The sequence below is a fragment of the Plectrocnemia conspersa genome, unplaced genomic scaffold (genome assembly GCF_051122295.1).
Source record: "Plectrocnemia conspersa isolate PC_06_02 unplaced genomic scaffold, ASM5112229v1 ptg000012l, whole genome shotgun sequence".
Classification (NCBI taxonomy): Eukaryota; Metazoa; Arthropoda; class Insecta; order Trichoptera; family Polycentropodidae; genus Plectrocnemia; species Plectrocnemia conspersa.
In genome coordinates, this window is record NW_028277176.1 from 500,870 (window position 1) to 521,268 (window position 20,399).

The window sequence follows — 20,399 nt, forward strand, 5'->3', positions numbered from 1 at the left end:
TCAGCCTCTTTCTCAATTTAAATTTTACTATTAAAAATTGCTAGGGGTGAAGTACTGTGTGGTTCAGATTTATTTAGCAAGGAACTAGACGGCACTCTGGCAACACAGACGTAAAGTCGGCAAGAACGCATAGTCCGGGGCATAGTCCACCGATCTCATACGTAACAAACAACATATAATTAATTATAAATACTTTGACTGAAGCGGTTCAATCGATGTATAATTGCCAATCTTCATCACCCACTAAAATATCTTTGTTTCGATCAAACTTAGATAGTCAAATATATATTAAATATTGTTATTTTAATAGACTGCGAAACTTACCAAAAAATAGTAGAACATTCTGGTGATGACCCAACATTTTTTTGCATACGTAGACATAATTTCCCATGTATTTCCTCCGATGAGCTTGGCTTCGTCATAAGCCTTCTTCGTCTCCTCTTTCAGCGTCCTTATACCTGCCGTATAAGAAACGATAACGAAAATCTTAACCACCAATGCGAATCCGAGAAACAAAGTCGCCATGCACTCCGTCACTAAATCTTTATTATCAAAATTAGCATTTATGAAAACGAACTCAGAAAAAATCATAACAAATATCGGTCCCGCGAAAAGAACGGTGTTGATATATGGATTCGGACCGTAGTGCGTCCTAGTGATCGTGTCGCATCCTATGAATCTCAATAAAAAGTGAGCAAAATACAAGTGGTATTCGTGGGATAAGTCTTCGTTATCGCTTATGTTCGTCAACTGCTTTCGGAAATTTTTGTTGTAGTTGACAGGCATCCTTGTCCATTTCGGGGTAGCGTCCATCTTGCTTTATTAAAACTGAAAAGAAACGAAGCGGGCGTTTATCTAGTATTTAATAACCTCTACATAAGGGTTAACCCTTCAGTTCCCGTGACACGAAAAATACATTTTAAGATTTATATCAGAATTCAACGATGCAAAAAATGCTCCACTTATTTATATATTTTATTATCAACACACGTATATCACCTTTCATTATATAATATAATTATTGCAACTCTATTTTTTCAAAAGGCAAGCTTCGTGGTTTTATTATATTAATTCAATAAGAAAAATGTATCTTTTACTAGGGTTAAAAGCAATAAAATTAAAGAGAGTCGTAACGCGAAATTATCTATGCGCTTTTGTGCAGCGAAATAAATAACATGGAATTAAGGTCGATGTTTTCAATAATCGAATTGTGATAATAGCCTATAATAAAATACCAATTGGAAGATACAAAAATATAAACAATAAGTAAATTATTATAGTTTAACTATAAGCTAATAATAATCAATATGGCTATTAAAAAATTAATTTGTATCTAAAAGTAAACTTTAGTATTTTATATTATCACTTTTTGTAATTAGAGAATTATTTACAGAGATGTAATAAAAAAAGAATATTTAATATCATATACATTGCTATTTTTTTTTCATTAAATGTATATTTGTTGGATGGATCAAATCACGCATGTTTCTTTGCATAAATTTGTGTATATTAGAGTTATATATTAGCACTGTGTCATCAACATAAAGTTGAATCCTTACTGCAAGTCTACATAGGGGTAAAGCATTTATGTATAGAATAAATAATAAAGGTACCAAAATAGAACCCTGTGAAATTCTTTGTGTACCATTTATTATTATTTTAATTTTTGGATTTGCATGGATTTTTTTTTGTGGAGTAGACAAATAATAAATAAATTAAATATTTTTGCACAATATTTATTACGTTATAATATAAAATAAAATATAAATGACATTGGAAAATTTAATGAGAAAATTGTACTTTCATTTCTTTCGACAAAATAAGAAATTAGGGGAATAATCAAGCTCAAATGATTTTTATGTTGTATTATCTTAAGATACAAAGATTCTGAATCATATCACATTTTGATCTAACACACGAATTTAAATTTTCACAGCATCTTAAATTTATGTATTTTTGGTTACAAACGTATTTGCAAAAATATTCGTCGAATGACGTGGCTTTCAAATAAATCACACTGCAAAGTTATGATTTCATTTTCAAACGCTATATCATCAACGCCATCATTGAATAGATTTAAAATCAACTGTACCAGAATTTCACTATAAGGTACAAATTTAAATTGACTCTCTTTCTATGACCATTGAACAGTAAAAATAAATATTAATTCAAATTTAAATACTTCCAAGCGTATAGAAATCCGTACAAAATTAACACAAATTCACCTGTTTTTAAAAATATTTATTTTTTACAAATATTATAGGGGTGCTTAAGAAATATTATAGGTGTGCTTAGTCATTAAAACAAAGAAATGCAAGTCATATAAACGTTTGTATGGAGTGCCGATCGACTTATAATAATAAACTTGTTTTGAAGCAAAAAACTATTTTTATGGAATATTTTATTTTTTTAGCCAATATTATAAGGATTGTTAAAAGCTCTATTCTATAAGAAAACTTTTAGTCGTAATCTTCAAATCAAAGGAATTAACAATGTCAACTTTTTTATAATTATTTAAATCAGTATTTACTGCTACTTGTGATGCATATATATGATAATATAATTATTACATTTTCTTTATAATTAATATAAATATTGATTTATATTTGTGTTATACACTGTATTATTATTACAATCCGTATAAAACGTTGCAATAAAAGGGCGAGCGGTGACTTACTAGACGCAAGAGTATTAATCATCCGACGCGGAAGTAATGACGGCGAAGTAAGAATATGATGTCTGCAAAACCTGAAACGGTTAAAATTTCATTAATCTCGATGCGTGGTCCTATAATATTTTAGTTTAAAATAATCATACCGACGCAAAGCACTCCATACTTAGCACCGTAAAAATTGCTGTCAACTGAACAGGATGCTGCGCTTTCGCCAACATTATACCGATAAGCTTCTGATTTGATATGTTTAAAACGTACCAGTTGCATTGATTTACAGCGTAGCACAATTTCATACACTGCAATAAAGTAAATTTTAAAGTGATTAGATATATCTTCCAGAGATTTTAATTTAAATTGTATGTAGGTCATTGATAGAGATAGATATGAGCATATGACCTATTTTGAATCTCTGCGGTACTCCAAAACGATCAAAATACTAATAAGTAGTAACTCAAAAGCTAATCTAACAAGACCGTTTAAAATATAAAGCTTGTTAAATTTCCAAGAAATACGTTCATGACAAACTATGTATGTGGAATTATATTTTTTAAATATATACAGGCTACATTGATTTTAGAACCGCCATTAAGAAGCATAAAAGAGGTTAAAAATCGGACGAAAATGTTGTTGATCCACTGATGCTTGCCAACAGTGATTATGGATATAGTTGTAATATTAAATAACTCGGCAAGTTCCATTAGAACGGCGACAGGACTAAATCTTTCGATACAAGATACATTTTTTAGATTACAAGGGGATTAACTCTTCACAGTCCTGCGTAGCTACACAATTTGAGTTGAACTACCTGAAGAAAATTTCAACTTCATTTATTATTTAAACGGATCAGAATGTCGCTATTGATGAATTGTAGTAAAAATCTCCAAAACCATTCGTAATCTCAGTGACGTGAGATCATTGATTCTTTAACATGCTGAAGTGTCAGTTTCTTACCGTAAATTTCAACATATCTCCAAGCCAGCAATAAGAAAAGATTTGCAATACGCAAGCCATGATATAGGGATAATATTTTATAGTTTCTCCTGTGCCCTTAAAATTTAAATAGATTATTTAAAAAACAAATTAATTTGAAATAAATACTAACCTCCATTATTTGATAAAGCGACATGCACGCTATGAGCGTTGCGCATGCGATTTCCGACAGATTTTCTAATTTGTACGTTTGGTTAATTAACGAAACCATTCTGTAGAAATAGTAAAATTTAAGTAATAGATTTAAATAATGCAATATTTTTATATTTAACCCTTAACCACTAACCTCAAAATCCATTGATGAATAGTAACACATTTCTTTAAGTATATGTCTGCATACTCTTGGTTAATCTCAGTATTACCATGATCGTCTATGGGAAAAAAATAAACATGTAATACAATACATTCCTAGATAGAAGTATATTGATAGCTGAACAAAATGTTTAAATGATTATTGCGCAAACGAAATTTCCTAATTTAACACTTTTTTTTAATTAAAAATAAAAAAGAATATAAAGCAGTTGGAATTAAAAGTGAACCGTCGGACAAAGAAACAAAAATCTATATTTAGAATTTTCGCCGTATGGAACTTTTGTATGCGCGATTTGCAAAAATATGTATGCGCAATTTGCAATGCGTTTGTGCAATAATATGTTCCACCTAAAAAATACCGCCTTAAAAACACTAATACCCCGCGCGCCATATTTATATATTTATATATATATATATATATATATATATATATATATATATATATATATATATATATATATATATATATATAGACTACGAAAACAAACATATATATATATATATATATATATATATATATATATATATATATATATATGTGGTTGAATGCGTTTTCGCGGAGAAATATTTGGTTAATATTTCTAGGAGTCGGATTACTCCGCGTACTTTTTTGATTCCGTGTGGAATCATGGTCCCTACGTTTCGGCCAGATTCGCCCAGCCATCCTTAGGGGAAAATTGAGAATATGAACATCCGGTGTGGGCAAAGCCCAGCATGTGGTTGTTCAGATCTGAACAACCACATGCTGGGCTTTGCCCACACCGGTATTCTCAATTTTCCCTTGAGGATGGCTGGGCGAATCTGGCCGAAACGTAGGGACCATGATTCTACACGGAATCAAAAAAGTACGCGGAGTAATCCGACTCCTAGAAATATTAACCATATATATATATATATATATATATATATATATATATATATATATATATATATATATATATATATATATATATATATATATATATATATATATATATATATATATATATATATATATATATATATATATATATATATATATATATATATATATGTATATATATGTATATATATATATATATATATATATATATATATATATATATATATATATATATATATATATATTATTAAATTTTTTTTTTTTTACGCGGCAATATATTTAAAAAAAGAATTTATTTACGAAACTCCTGAAGATGCCGGGAAAATCGCCGGCGAAATATAGAGGGACTAATTCAAAAAAACAACGCGAGAAAAATCACGTAAATAAATTCTTTTTTTTTATATATGTATATATTTATATAAATACTTGTTTCTCTTTATCACAATAAGCGGTAAAAAGTAGTGATATAGTTAAAAGTTGAGCTGAACAATGACGTGCTGACGAATGATTACGTGCTACTGTAATTCATGAAAAAAAGAGAAAAGTATCGAGATAAATTTGTAGTGGCAGGATGAATAAAATGTAATATAACGAATAAAGAACGAATTAGAATCTACCACAGGCGAAGTTGAATAAAACTCGTATAGACATTACTTTCATAAGAGTTTCTCACAGTAGAGTTTACCTGTCGTGTGAAAATCTTCAAGAATCCCAATATTCTTTACCATCTCGCACAAAATTTCCATCTCGGCGCACAGAATCATGACGAAGTAAATCAAAAGCGATGCGCACGCAGTCAACGTATTGCAAATAAATAACATACAGGCACACTGTACCGCTAAATTTATAAAATACGTAGGCAGGTCTACGGCTGGTATACCATATATGTTTGCAGGTGCTGCCAAACCAAACTCAGAAAAAGTTTTGATTATAATCACAACGTAGACTACGAAAACAAACATCTGGAAATTTAAATGATATATTATACATTAGGCTACTTTTATTTAATTGAATTTTTCATATCAAAATAGCTGTAAAACAAATTTTATGTTTTGAAAAGGTAGAGAGATTACGTATTATCTGACTATTCACCTTAAAGCTCAAGTCATTAGAGAAAGTTCAGTTTATTGCAATAATTTTATTAAAAGACTAAATATGTCAGGGGGGACGATTTATATGGCCACAAACTAGGTGACACTCTGGCAACGACACTGTGATAACGGCAAGAGCACCATTTTTTTATTTTGCACCGATTGCCGACATAATTTTGTGTAGGAACATCTACACATTCGCCAACGCAAGGCCTTCATCTAACTTCCTAGTTGAATGTCGCAATTAAAAAAAAAATCTAGGAGAGAGGTACTGTGGGAGCTGTTTAATTTGACCACACACTGGCCGCCGAAAGAAACATTCTATGATTGACCACGACGAGTGGAAGACGACCGGCGTGGCCTCGTCCGCCGATCTCATTTATAACATTTAACGTTTTGCTAATTGTAGATACTTTCAATATACTTCTACTATAGCGGCCAAATCTGTGTCCATCACCACTCATCCGCCAAAATATCTATGTTACGATCCAACCGTCAGCGTCAAATATTTATTGATTAACGTGTTTTTAATACACCGCGAAACTAACCAAGAAAGAGTAAAACATTCTAGTGATGATCCAACATTTTTTTGTAAATGTAGACATGATTTCCCATGAATTTTCTCCGATGAGCCTGGCTTCGTCGTAAGCCTTCTTCGTTTCCTCTTTAAGCGTCCTTATATGTGCTGTGTAATAAACGATAACGAAAATCTTGAACACCAATGCGAATCCGACAAACATAGTCGCCATGCACTCCGTCACTAAATCTTTATTGTCAAAATTATCATTTATAAAAAATAACTCAGAAATAACCATAACAAGCATCGATCCCCCGAAAATAACGGTGCTGATATATGGATTCGGACCGTAGTGCGTCCTAGTGATCGTGTCGCATCCGATTAATCTCAATAAAAAGTGAGCAAAATACAAGTGATATTCGTAGGATAAGTCTTCGTTATCGCTTATGTTCGTCAGCTGCTTTCGGATGTTTTTGTTGTAGTTGAAGGGCATTCTTGTCCATTTCGGGGTTGCGTCCATCTTGCAATATTAAAATTGAAAAGAAACGAAGCGGGCGTTTATCGAGCATTTAATACCCTTTATATGAGGGCTAACCCTTCAGTTCCGGTGACCCGAAAAATACATTTTAAGATTTATATCAGAATTCAACGATGCAAAAAATGGCTCCACTCATTTATATATATATTATATTATGTACACACATACATACATATATCATCTTTCATTATATAATATAGTAATTATTGCAACTCTATTTCTTCAAGAGTCAAACGTCGTGGTTTAATTTTATTAATTCAATAAAGAAATGTGTATCCTTCGCTAGGGTTAAACGCAATAAAATTAAAGAGAATCGTAATGCGAAATTATCTATGCGCTTTTGTGAAGCGAAATAAATAACATGGAATTAAGGTCAATGTTTTTAATAATCAATTTGTTATATAATAAAATACAAAGTGAAAGATATATACATAAATATAAACAGGTAATTGCAGCTTTTTTGATTAATTTCAGTGCATATTATTAGTAAATTACTCTATGAGTTGATAATAATATTTCATTACTTTCACTGCAAAAATCAATCTGAATAGAAACAATTGAGATTTAAAATAACTGCTCAGACAAATATCGTGTCCGAGCCATCAGGTAGCAGATATAGTCGTCAGAATTCAATATTTTTTTTAAGAATTTAGTTACGTAATTCTGCATGAGTAAGATATAACAAAAGCCTCTACATGCAACATAAGGATCACAGCGAGAATGAACAATTAGACCTGTAATCTTTTTTTTTAAACTCAGGTGAGCAATTAAAAACGACAAATCCCTTTGTATAGTTCTCAGAATCACAGCTAAAATTAATTTAATTATGTGAGTGCAACGCAATCTTACACAACGCAGATCGCAAGACGGTTTCTTTTATAAGTTTCTATACAATTCTCGGAAAGATTATTATACGGCCGCTGCTAACATATAAGTTATCTCAGAGGAAATTAATTGAAAAGCCGATTTAGCGGGTTTGACTTCTAAACCCTTTAAAGAATAGCTAACCGTACCAAAATTCTAATAATACGAACTCCGCCTCTTCCTCTCTCGGTATCCGAATTTAAAATATAAATTCCGACCCGATAATTAATTTGGAAATAAAGTTTTGCAGTACAGTAGGTAGACGTTCGTAGTGAGGGCGTAGTAGAAGCAGATATAGATAGCCGCACACGCATTGTATTCGGCGGGGGTTGTTTTGTGTGTAAAAAGGGCGAAACGCTACGTACACGAAAATATTGTGGGTATTATCTGTCTTTGTTGCGAACGATACTGTCGAAAGTTGCGGATATTACTCTCCCGTATTGTCGCAGCCGGCGCTTTTATAATCGGATGTGTTCGGGATTTGGAAGCTTTTAAGGATATCCTTTATGCGTTGTCAGATTTATGTCCTTGACGCTAAACGCTGCTTGTTAATGTTTTAAACTGCATCGTGTTCTCGAGGAGTGCATTTCGTGGTATGGTAAACCCCAAACTTCCCTTTCCTCTTCCTGACCACCGCTGGCTTAGATCGATAGCCGTCGAGGTTCGATGCCTCGATTGTTCGTTTCCTTAATTGTACCATTGGTAGGCAACGTTTTTCAATAGCTTAACAGAAAAGTCTAAATTTAATTTCCAAGGATATTTCTCGTTTAACCCGAGAGCAACAAAAAAAATATACTTGGTTATTTGACAGACTAAGAAAAGAACGAATTAACCATAGTGGGTCTTTATTATATTTTTTAAATAAATTAAAACTATTGTAAAAGGTCACCCCAATGCGTCACGATGCTCGAAAACATGTTGTCTTTGAGTTTAAGAGTTTATTTAAACGTCGATAAAATTGTTAATGAGCGAAAACTAAAAGAGAAACCCGATATTTCGATTTAACATAAACAAAGCTATGGAAAGGTATTATCATAATAACTACTGTATAAAAGAGATGAAATTTTGGTCATAGTAGTCACGGCCGATAAACAATCTATTCACAAAAGTTTTTCCAAAGGGTAAAAGCATTTTTTGTTGTACAGAAGAAGCGTCTCATTATTTTGCAATTTAAAACAAAGTAAAAGGTCATAAAGACCTTAGATTTTTGAGTGGCACTAGTCACTCAGGTATATTAAGAAAGCAAAAACGACTGCCAAGTATACAAATTGTTTCATTGTAAGATGTTTTCATATTTCATTCGAGATAGTATAAACGAATATTCGATCAGTTATTTGAATATTCAAATAGTTGAAAATCAGGAAAAACTTCAAATATTATATTGAAAATTTCAATTGCCACTGTCGCTATGAACAATAGCGACGTGACATTTGCATGTGTACTAATTTCAACTTTTAATTTAAATTTATCATTATTATGTATTTTTTTGTTACTGTCGATTTTAAATTTTATAAATACATATCTGCATTATTTCTTAAAGATTTAATGAACTTCAAGTCGATAATTTTTTTACTAATTTTTACACTAAATTGCATATGCATATTCTAACAAATACCAAATTTCATACGTATATCAGGTAAAGCATAGTTACGGAAAAATGTAATATATTCCAGACAAATAAGCTATAACTACCAAATAGGTTATTTTTGAGAATTTTCGTCCAGAAATAATCGAGAATTTATTTTTCGTTTACAAAGAAAAAACAATTTTTGCAGAAAAAAACCAAGATCTGTCTTCAACAAAATTTCTCAAAACACCGGATTGGCAATCTAATTTTAAAGAAGATAAGTTTGCAATTACTTGTTATGCAATAGAGTTGGAATAAGAACTCAACGTGAAGATTCATGCAAAAAATATAATGGGCAAGTTCGTGATATAAATGATTGATTGGCAGATCAATGCAATTTTTTAAAATAAATAAAAAAAATGAAACCAAAACGTTAAATATTCCAAGATCATTTTTGAGCGACTTATTTAAATAATATCATTTGAACAAGTAGAAAAACATTTATTTTTCTTAGTGATAATAACATAATTTACTAAATATTATTTTAATTCAAATTATTTTAAATTTTCTAAAAACATTTTATTTTTACTATTTCTCAATGTTTTTCTCAAAATAACATTTTAAAATCTCTCGGGATACCCGGGAATATTAATTTTAAATCTTTCGTCTCCCATGAACAAAAAAGATCACACTTAACCGTAAAAATGTCAAACATTACTATAACAGATAAATGGATTAAATAGCGAAAATAACAACAACTAACTTTTCAAAAAAATATTGTGAAAATAACACTGATTTTTTTTAAATATAAATTATTAAAAAAAAGAATAGTTTTATACTAAAAAAATAGTATTCATAACGTAGCACTAAACTTAAATATACAAAAGCTACAGTGCATCATAGTCTCATCCAGGAAATAAAGTGAAAAAATATCTAGAAAAACGCAATTATAAAATAAGGGTTAACTTCCTAAAAATATTATAAGATTTGATTTACAAATTAAAAACAATCAATCGAACGATATGCTTTAATAATAAGGAAATATGAAGCCTTGCAAATGCTACGTATTTTTGTTTCATGTAAAAGCGCGCTTTTACAAATTCAGACAGAGCTAATCAGTTTCATTATCAACGTTCGCATCATCTCACGAATATGTAAAAAAAATTATTAGGGTAGAAATGCTGCTATTTCAATTAAAAAATGCAATATTTTTAAGTCGGGACGGCATTCCAAAGAGTTCCGGCTAACTTTCACCCCTATTCATATCAGTGGTGTCCAAACGTGATACGACCGTTACGAAAATTCGTAATTTTAATCATTGAATTTCAATTTTATATCTCTTTATTCACCCGAAAATTATAAAAATAAACTTAATTCGTTTTAATTTTATTACTTTTATTTTTACGTTCTATTTCCCGTAAATAAAATATAAAAAATAATTAATAAAAGATTAGAATTATATTTTATTTGTCATTAGATTGCTGTCACATATTGAACGTACGCACTACAGTTGCTTTTAAAGCGAAATTGCATCCGTCGCAAAGAAATAAAACACCAAATCGGATCAGAGAGCGTAGATATATATAAATAAAACATAGTGGATATTGATTAGTAAATTAGACACGTCCCTGGATGACAAACACATATTGGATGTTGCCCCCTAATAGAATAACGGGGGAGTTCCCTCTCGGAGTATGACGGGGTTAAACTCGACCGCACCGACATAAGGAATCCAACTCCATAAAAGCACTCCGGGACAAACAAGACATTACACTACTTTCCCCTCGCCTACTTCCACCCCCTCTGCCACCCGTCTAACAAACTTTTCGGAGCTCAAAAATGCAACGTGCATACTGCTGTGTGACAACTTTACCGGTTATCCGATTACAACTTTAGATATTAGGGGTATCAAAGCTAAGACAGTCATATCTACAATACAATTTGAGGAATATACGGATGTGACATGAAACATTTTACTTTTCAGAATAAAAGTATGATGAGCTAACCACCATAAGAAAACAAAAATGTTTCGATGCTGTATCGAAAGTGTTGGAATGAATTCACCGACTAATTTATTTTTAGACTTAACGAAAATTAAAAACATAACGGCTCAAGGAATGTTATTTCTATTTGATCTCGATTTATTAATTAACAATTCTTTGACTGATTATTTTTATTTTAGTTTGCAATAATTCGAATAAGGTCAAAACCATTTAAAACGGTTCATAAATTATACAATAATTAATTTTCGGTATTCGAATGCTAATGTGCGTTTTCATCACCCGCTAATTAGTCGGAATTGTTTCATAACACGCCAATATACGCCACCTAATTAAAACATCAAAGAAAATTCTTGGAAAAGTCCACTACATTCAATTTTTGCATGAGTTTAATTCTCATTTATTTTATTGATCATATGATTATTTTGTATTAACTTAAAAAATGCTTCATGTATTGCAGAAAAGTTAGGAATACCGCTACTAATTACTAAAGTGCCTCAAATAGCCCAGTGGCTCAATAAAAACTTTTTAATAATTTTATTGAATGACTAAATTCCAATAAAAGATACTGTTAACAAAAATATGTATTATATTATATTTTGAAGCAATACATATTCTACTACCAAAATAATACTAAAGATATGCCAAGAAGAATATTGTATCGAACAAGATTGACAAGTTCATATCTTAAAGTTGTTCATGCACCATAAAACTAATTTATATAATACAAACATAAAGTAAACATCAACTCCCTAAGCGAGGTTTTTCTAATTTTTTTTTTAATTAATTTCATGCCATTTATGACATATGGAAGATTAATGATGTAATTGAGTGTATTTTAATTATATGCTAAAACTACTAGTTCGAAGCATACTGTCCCTATTTAGCAAATTGTTAAATGATCATGTCGAACGTCGGCGAAGGGCAGCCAACCTTGCCCTTATGCCCTCGCCCCTTCGGTTATCTCTCCTACCATTTTCCTTCTTCCCTTCCAAATGCACCGTGCCATTATTCTAATCGCGTCTGACGTATAAAAATAGTGCCAATAAACAGACACTCGAGCGGTGATCTACTCTATCTACGAGACGAGAGGGTATTAATCTTCTGACGTGGAAGTAAAGACGGCAAAGTAGAAGTACGTAGTCGACATCACCCAAAACAATCAAAAAAACATTTTTTTATAATATTTAGAATCATAAAAAATGCTGTCAACTGAACAGATTACGTCTTCACCTGCTTCTTGTAGAATAATATAATAATGAACAACTTGATGTTAATATATCTATGAGCTACATTTTCCTTTTATTATAGCATGTTTAATAAAATACATGCATAATCTAACAAAAGTTAGAAATACCTAATCAATATTATAATTACCAATCTCAAACTTGATTTAAAAAAAATAAACACGTAATTTCAAGTGGAATTTGAGAACCAATTTATTCAATCGACTTACACTGATATATCGTGATGTTCTTATTTATTTCTTTTAATTTAGCTAAGTTTTAGTGTTTTTAGGTCTTATTTGTTATGCATAATAAGACATAATTTAAATCTTTAAAGCCAAAATAACGTGCCTGCTTATATATAAAATTATATAATTACACTTTTTAGTTATTTTATTAAAAAAAACCTGCAACCTAATAGTTTCAAGTCTGAGATGCTATGGACTAGGCTATTCCATCCGTAATATATATGCTTGTAAGACACGAAACTATACTTCTTAACAACAAGAACAATCATTTAGGAGGGAGCTAAAAAGTTTGTCTTTTCTCCGCTTTTAAAAATAATAGTTATTATTTAACGTTTATTTGAAATTTAGTACTACTTTATTGGATTTAATTTTGTTAGTTTATGTACAAAAAACATTTTTTTTGCTATGACTTTTGTATATTTTAAAAAACATTATTACTAACTTTTTTTTTAAATGTGTTTACAAACTATTAATTACTGAATATACACATATTTGAGTAATAAGATATTATAAGAAGAATACATAGAAAAGGAATTAAGCCCAGAAAAGTTATTTGGGAGGGGGGCAGGTAAGAAAATTTAAAGGCATTTAAAGAAAAATTTTGAATCTTAATGAAATCTAAATATTAAAAAACGATCACTGACTGGTCAACTCCTCCCCCCCCCCTCACGACTGGAAAAAGCTGAATTTACGTCCCTGATTCTAAACCAAAAATTCTCGTGTTACCCTCAAGGAAAATCTAAATAAAAATTATCTCGAAAATATTTCTCAAAATATTATCGAAATATATTTTCGCAAGTAGATATTTATTTTTACCAGTGAAAATATAACAAAATCCTGTATAGTTATATTTTCATTAGTGAATTGCAAATTCATGTTCACCAGTAGATATATGCTCTAAAATGTCTATGGAATTCAATTTGATAGTTACGAAACGTTAATTTTCTGTTTAAACACAAACCTAACCTAAACGAATTAACCAAACCCAACTTGAATATATTTTTGAAAACTAATTTTAGTTTTAGAACTTTCATTAGGTAAAGTCCAAAATGCAAACAAAGCCAACGCATCAAGGGAAAATAAGCAGAAAAAGAAGAGCAGACAGACGTCACATCTCGCATATTACTCTATAGTTAGTCTGCACTTCGATATTACACTATTTTAAAAATATGGTAGCTATCTTTACCGATTTTACTACATGCTCCTAATATGAGAGTATTGGTCAAAGTGTATTCAAACCGAATTTTGATTAATAGGAGGACGCAAAAACAATTATCACTTCTCAGAAGTCAAAAGCAATAAAAAGCGTGTCGACGCCGTCGATCGGTAACGGCATTGCCACTGCGACAGCGACGGCGCGATTTTATTGCTTTTGACGTGGATTTTTGACTACTGAGAAGAGATAATTGTTTTCTGCACTCTCCAATTGGGTAAAATTTGGTTTAAATATGTTTTATTCAATTTTTGCTTATTATAAGTCGTAATATTTTTATAAAAAATTTTGTGTTTGACGTGAATTCTAAACAGAGTCATTGGTGACAAGGCAGGTAAGAGCATTTGCCTCCCACCTTAAATTTGCCAAAAAAATAGATGTCATTTAATGAATTACTATGCATCTTAATGCCATTTCTGCATAGAAACATTACTGTCACAAATTTCAACTTACAATGCAATATCGAAATACACCAAAACTGTATTATCAATGCCTACCTTAATTAGCTTTAAAGTATCGAAAATATCGATCCTATGAAAAAGCAGTATTAAGCAAAATATTAATTGTAAGTGACTCATACATGCTCTATTCGAAGTGTATGCCTTCGATATCGTGTAGACCACTTGCTTTCACAATTTATTTTATGGTTGACAACCATCATCGTCCATTTTATAATATTGAAATTGAAATGAACCTAAGAAGCAGGTACTCAACGCGTATTAAATAACATTTAGATAAGGGTTAATCCGTCGCGTGCCAGTGACCCGAAGAATAAATTTTGTGATTTATATCAGAGTTCGGCGATGCAAAAAATTATGCTACTCATTTATATATGTAGCACTTCCCCTTCTATAATATAATATGTGATTCAATAATACACTTTCAAAGGGGCGAAATAATGCTTCTCGTTACTCTTCCTTCGAACCCATCGCACGTGTAATGGTAACATTGTCTGACTCATAGTTTTATTGTGTTCTTTCAAAGCGACATTTGATAGAGATTTTTCATCTCTCGCTAGAGTTAAATATAACAAAATTAAAAAGAGTCGCAACCTGATCATTATCCACGAGCTTCGACAAAATTACAATTTTCAATCAACTAACAATTATCGAATTGCGCTGGGGGCCTATAATTAAATACAAAGCGAGCGTTTATAAACATCTAATTAAGGCTTTTCAGATTAAATGCAATGCAATTTAATAATTAATTGCACTAGTACTAAATAATAATTACTACCCAAATAAAATACACTTTAAGATATAAAAGTGGAAAATATGAATTTTTTCATATGCAATATGAATTCATCATAAATAGATATTTACGTACTACTCTAAAATATTAATGTAAATTAATGGACTGATATTGCGCTACTATAAATGTTGCTAATACAGTGTACTCTCGATTATCTGGGTGCGGATTAACCGTGCATGAAATATTTTAAATTTTTAAGTCATCTAAAGAGCATTATAGTCATGTGTTGCGCATATGTATCTGGAACGCATTAAATATAACCTTTGATTGGAAAAGAAAAAAAATCTCCTTGTTGATTAAAATAATTAAAAATCAGCATGGCTAGACAGAGAGATCTTCGAAGATTAGTGCAAAACCAAATGGGTTCATGAAGTGAGAATTATTTTAAATAGTAAAGAATTGCCACAGAAATTGCCTCCTTCTCATCTGAATGAAATCATATTTAAAACGAACCACGGTCTTATGGTTGAAAATTTATAAAGTTTAATTCGATCCATGGACCAAGGTGTAATCATCAATGAAACGGCTGAAAGGTGAAAAAATGCATGGAATAGCACAATATTGGTTATATATTAAAGCCAGTAACACTAGTTCAATCTTGGATAAAAATTCTTCCGAACATGGAAATGACTGAGACTGAGGCAAAATCTGAAATATGCAGCTTAATGAAAAATTTAAAATGCTTTGAAAATGTCGATCAGAAAAACCGCGATTTAAGCGATTTGGATTTTCCGCACTTTTTATTGTCACTCAAAAAAAAACCTCAGACCAGTAACAGATTAAGAAAATTTTTAAGCATTTGTGACTGTCAACCGCTTTAAGTATTAATTTTCATCGGTCTCGTAAAAACGCGCACGGGATATAATACTCACACAAATAGTATTTTTATACTGCTGAGATCTCTTCTGTTGTGTGACGTGTGGTTTAAATCAGCGTTTCTCAACCGAAGTCCAAATGGCCACAGAACATTCAATGGGAGGCACAAGCAAAAAAACAACTTTTAGGGAGGTATAGCAAACTCTATGGTAACCACAGTCAGAATAAAATAAATAACAAAAGAATATATTTAAATAATATTCAAAAAAACAAAAAAATATAATTTCGTTCAAATTGTAACTTGTTATTAATATGTGTTTTTTATATGTATTAAATTAAATTGAGTATTTCAAATAACGAGTGTTGCTAGTGCGCAACGTATTATAGATCATATAAATATAATATGAAGACATCAAGAAAGTCTAATAAATATAAACTAAATACAAATAATTTATAGATAAGCATTGAAATTGCAAGTACGTTTTCACAGCTTATATTTCATTGCATTTCCCACATCTTGTCTCGTTGAATATGGATTTAGTCAAGTTATGCATCTCATCTCAAAAGCTCGTAACCGTATTGATGTCGTGAATAGATGCGATATTCGTTTGTCGCTGACAACATTCCAACCAGATATCAAAAAGCTAGCTAGTTTGCATGATGCACAATAATCACATTAAATAAAATGAACTTTCAATGTATTACTAATTTTATTCTTAAAATTAATATATTATGTAAGCTTAAAGGATAAATATTTTGTAATTTTAAATTAAACGTTTAACTTTTAATATGTACTTTTCTAGAGCGACTTTTGTGCGGAGGGGGGGGGGCAAAGAAAAATATTAATCGCAAATGGGGCCGCAGGCTCAAAATGTTTAGGTCTAAATCATAATGGGTTAATGATTGGGTTTCTCTTTTTGTTGTTCAATTGGTTATGGTGACTTTTGAATTGTAATTAATGGCGCAAATGGCACAAATGGCGCTCAAAACATTTTATTTATAAATCATTTATTAAAATCGCTCAAAGAATCGCAATAAATTATTTTTTTCTTGTCGTTCCATAAAAATTGCAAATGTGATATAATACTTAAAAATAAATGTAACTTTAAAAAATATTAAAAATAAATGACACAAATACAGGATGACCAAATTTGAATGTCTTATGAATTAAATAGAGGAACATCTAAGCCAAATTTTGCCCAAAGGAAGAGCGCAAAACACAATTATACCTTCTCAGAAGTGAAAAATCCACGTCAAAAGTAATAATATCGTGCCGTCGCCTTCGTAGTTGGTACGTTGGGTGATCTATTGTTCATACTACGACTTTTATAATAATATTACGAATTAAATAAGGAATATATCAACCAATTTTGACCAACAATAAGGCGCAAAAAACAATTATCTTTTCTCATAAGTAAAAAATCTACGTCAAAAGCAATAAAATCTTGTCAGCGCCGTCTCTGTGGAATCGTTCATACAAAGCGTTCCCACTGCGAAGGAGCCGACACGATTTTATTGCTTTTGACGTGAATTTTTTAATTCTGAGAAGTGATAATTGTTTCTTCGCCCCATCCTATTGCCCAAAATTCGGTTTGAATACACTTTAACCAATACTCTCATATTAGAATTCTGTAGTAATTAGACCACTTACAGTGTCATATCGACTCTTTTGCGGACCCTTGGTATTAAAAAAAAGAAAAAATAAACCATTTAAAAAAATCCTATATATACTACAACAAAAATATGTGTCTAAAAATGTACAATTGTATCAATGAATATTATTTTAATTAGATTAGTCTGCGATTAAATATAATGGAAATTGACATCCTATGGTTAATTATTATTTTTACTATATATTATATTAGATACATTCTTTCTAAACAAGTGCCGCCCGGAGCGGCCCGCGCCGGGCGGCACTTGCTTGGGGGCGGCATATTCGCGATGGGATTGTCTAGTGTGGTTCTCAACCCTGAATGCACTAAAACATATATTAATCCACGAATAACAAGAGCTTAATAATAACCAATTTATTATTTTAAGAAATGCTGATTTTATGACCCTGAAAACTGATTTTCTAACAATTGCACTGAAAACGTGTGCAATTGTTAGAAAATCAGGCATGCGTTACATGGCCGGTTGTGTGTCGATTATGACCGAAAATGTCTACGTTTATGAGACTCCTCAAATAAAAATCTCCCTCGCACGTCACACCAAAAGCGAGCGCCTTAAAAGGGTTTCGCTGTAGAAGAGCCCGAAGAAGGCATTAGGCAAGGAAAGCGATTACATGCTAAATAGGACATCCGATTCCTTTTAACGCAATATTCGCCAAAACTCAAGATCGGCAAAGAAATCAGATTTAAGTCTTAGGCGGTAGAAAAATGAATAAAACACTACTCTTTCGCTTTGCAGGGTTCGTCAGAATAACGAATCCAATAAAAATATATAAATAACTTCGATTTTTTTGTCTTTAATTTTTCTTAGGAAAGTCAGTAGCATAAACAAAATCAAAAGTATCAAATAAAATTATATTTTAGCTATGCAAAGACGCAGAAGATAGATCGTTTAGCAGAAAACAAGTAAAAGTAGAGAGGACAATTGACTTAATAAAAAAATGGGCGTTAGCATCATTTTAAACATCGATCAGCGTTTTAATTCGCACATATGCGAGTGTGTGTAGTAAATTGGTGTTTAACAGTATGCATGCGGTCGAGGCGGTGATCAATCACTGGTCCAGCACCTGTGAGTGACATTTACGCAAATTCAGCGTCCCCTCGCCCGCTGGACACTCTCGGCTGTAACGTGTCCTTTTAAACGAGCACATTTCCTGCGTTGCGTTTTTGACAATTTAAACGCGCTCGTATATCTTAAACTCCACCTGTCGACCGAGGGATGCGACCCCCCGACTTCGCTTTTAATGTTCAAACTTGCACAATACAAAACGACCTGCATTCACTGCACAAATGGGACGGGGGTGTCTTTGAGGGCGTTCAAAGTATCGGCTTTTATCATATTTTCCTTTGCGTGTGATATTCAATACATCAATACATATATTATATGTATATACTTAAGAAATATTTGTATACATATTATCATCGTCAATATCTAGCTTCCTTAATTAAATATTAATTTAATGTTTTATGGGCTCGCATAGATGAGATGATAAGCATATTTATATAATATAATAATAAGCGTGGCATAAAGAGCATTATAAGACCCTTAAAGATCTGGCTAAGCAAACACTTATATGTGTATTAAATAAATAAGTATAAATAGTTACATTTGATTTGCGAAACCAGAAACTAGAAATGATTATCAGAAAAGTATTTAAAATAAATTATCTAGCTTTTTGGACAAAAATATATTATTATTTGTTTAAGAGAGGTCATATCATTTGTACCTCTTATACATCTATCCTTCTCTATATAAACGTATATAGTGTATATAAATATATGTAACTATCGCATTGTTTGATTCCTTAGAAGCATTGTTATAAGTAGATGGCCTACTATACCATTTTCCGGAATAATTACACGATTAAACTTTTCGCCTATAGATCGGCAGTACCTAGTATATCGTTGCCTGCATTTGAAACTCAAAGCAACACCGCAACACAATGATGTTGCTACTAAACAACATTTTGTCGTGTCATGTCCAGGAACCGCACATTGTAGCCGTTTTAGAATACAAATTCAGTAACTAACCTGAGCGTTATTGAGATAGTGAATTGTTATCAGAACGGGAAGCTGAACTTATACGAATCGTATCGTAGAATAACCCGACCGTTCGCAGGTACGATATATATATTTCATATAATACATAAGATTTTTTCGTGTCGTGTATTATGTACACATAAACAACACCTACCTTGTTCTCTATAGAATTATCACACCTTTATAGTTTGCTCGAAAAGGTCTGCGTTGAATGCGCTCAAGTTGAGAGCTTTTGTGTGCACCGTCTATTATCCGTTTGTTCCAAATAAATATAAAAAAACAAGACCACTACTATATAAATATAAATATATAATATAATATATAAAATACATAGAAAATTATATTATTTCATTTAGGTGTATCGTAAGGGACGATTTATTGTACAGACAGTCTAAAACTAAACAGATAAAATACGAAATTCAAGGTAGATGTCAAATCAAACTTAGCTTACAATTTCGACAAATTTACAGATATAGTTTATGGCACAATTTAAAAATTGTATATATGTATATAGATAAAC

At 31.2% G+C, this 20,399-nt stretch overlaps 1 protein-coding gene across 2 annotated transcripts in view; it reads right to left on the reverse strand.

Annotated features, from left to right (window-relative positions):
- Positions 1 to 524: 524 nt before the first annotated feature.
- Positions 525 to 20,399, reverse strand: part of LOC148227870 (odorant receptor 10a-like) — a 42,066-nt gene continuing 22,191 nt past the window's right edge. Inside the window, exons 2-8 of one of the 2 annotated variants that reach the window (XM_088200049.1) lie at positions 5,524 to 5,800; positions 3,951 to 4,035; positions 3,777 to 3,876; positions 3,626 to 3,721; positions 2,818 to 2,970; positions 2,678 to 2,748; positions 525 to 828 (exon numbers count right to left, since the gene is read on the reverse strand). In XM_088200049.1, the coding sequence (XP_088056175.1) occupies positions 2,692 to 2,748; positions 2,818 to 2,970; positions 3,626 to 3,721; positions 3,777 to 3,876; positions 3,951 to 4,035; positions 5,524 to 5,800 (768 nt within the window). In that variant the 3' untranslated portion in view covers positions 525 to 828; positions 2,678 to 2,691. Of the gene's footprint in view, positions 829 to 1,781; positions 2,749 to 2,817; positions 2,971 to 3,625; positions 3,722 to 3,776; positions 3,877 to 3,950; positions 4,036 to 5,523; positions 5,801 to 20,399 lie in introns of those variants that run through there. The other variant, XM_088200050.1, reaches the window with a different exon arrangement.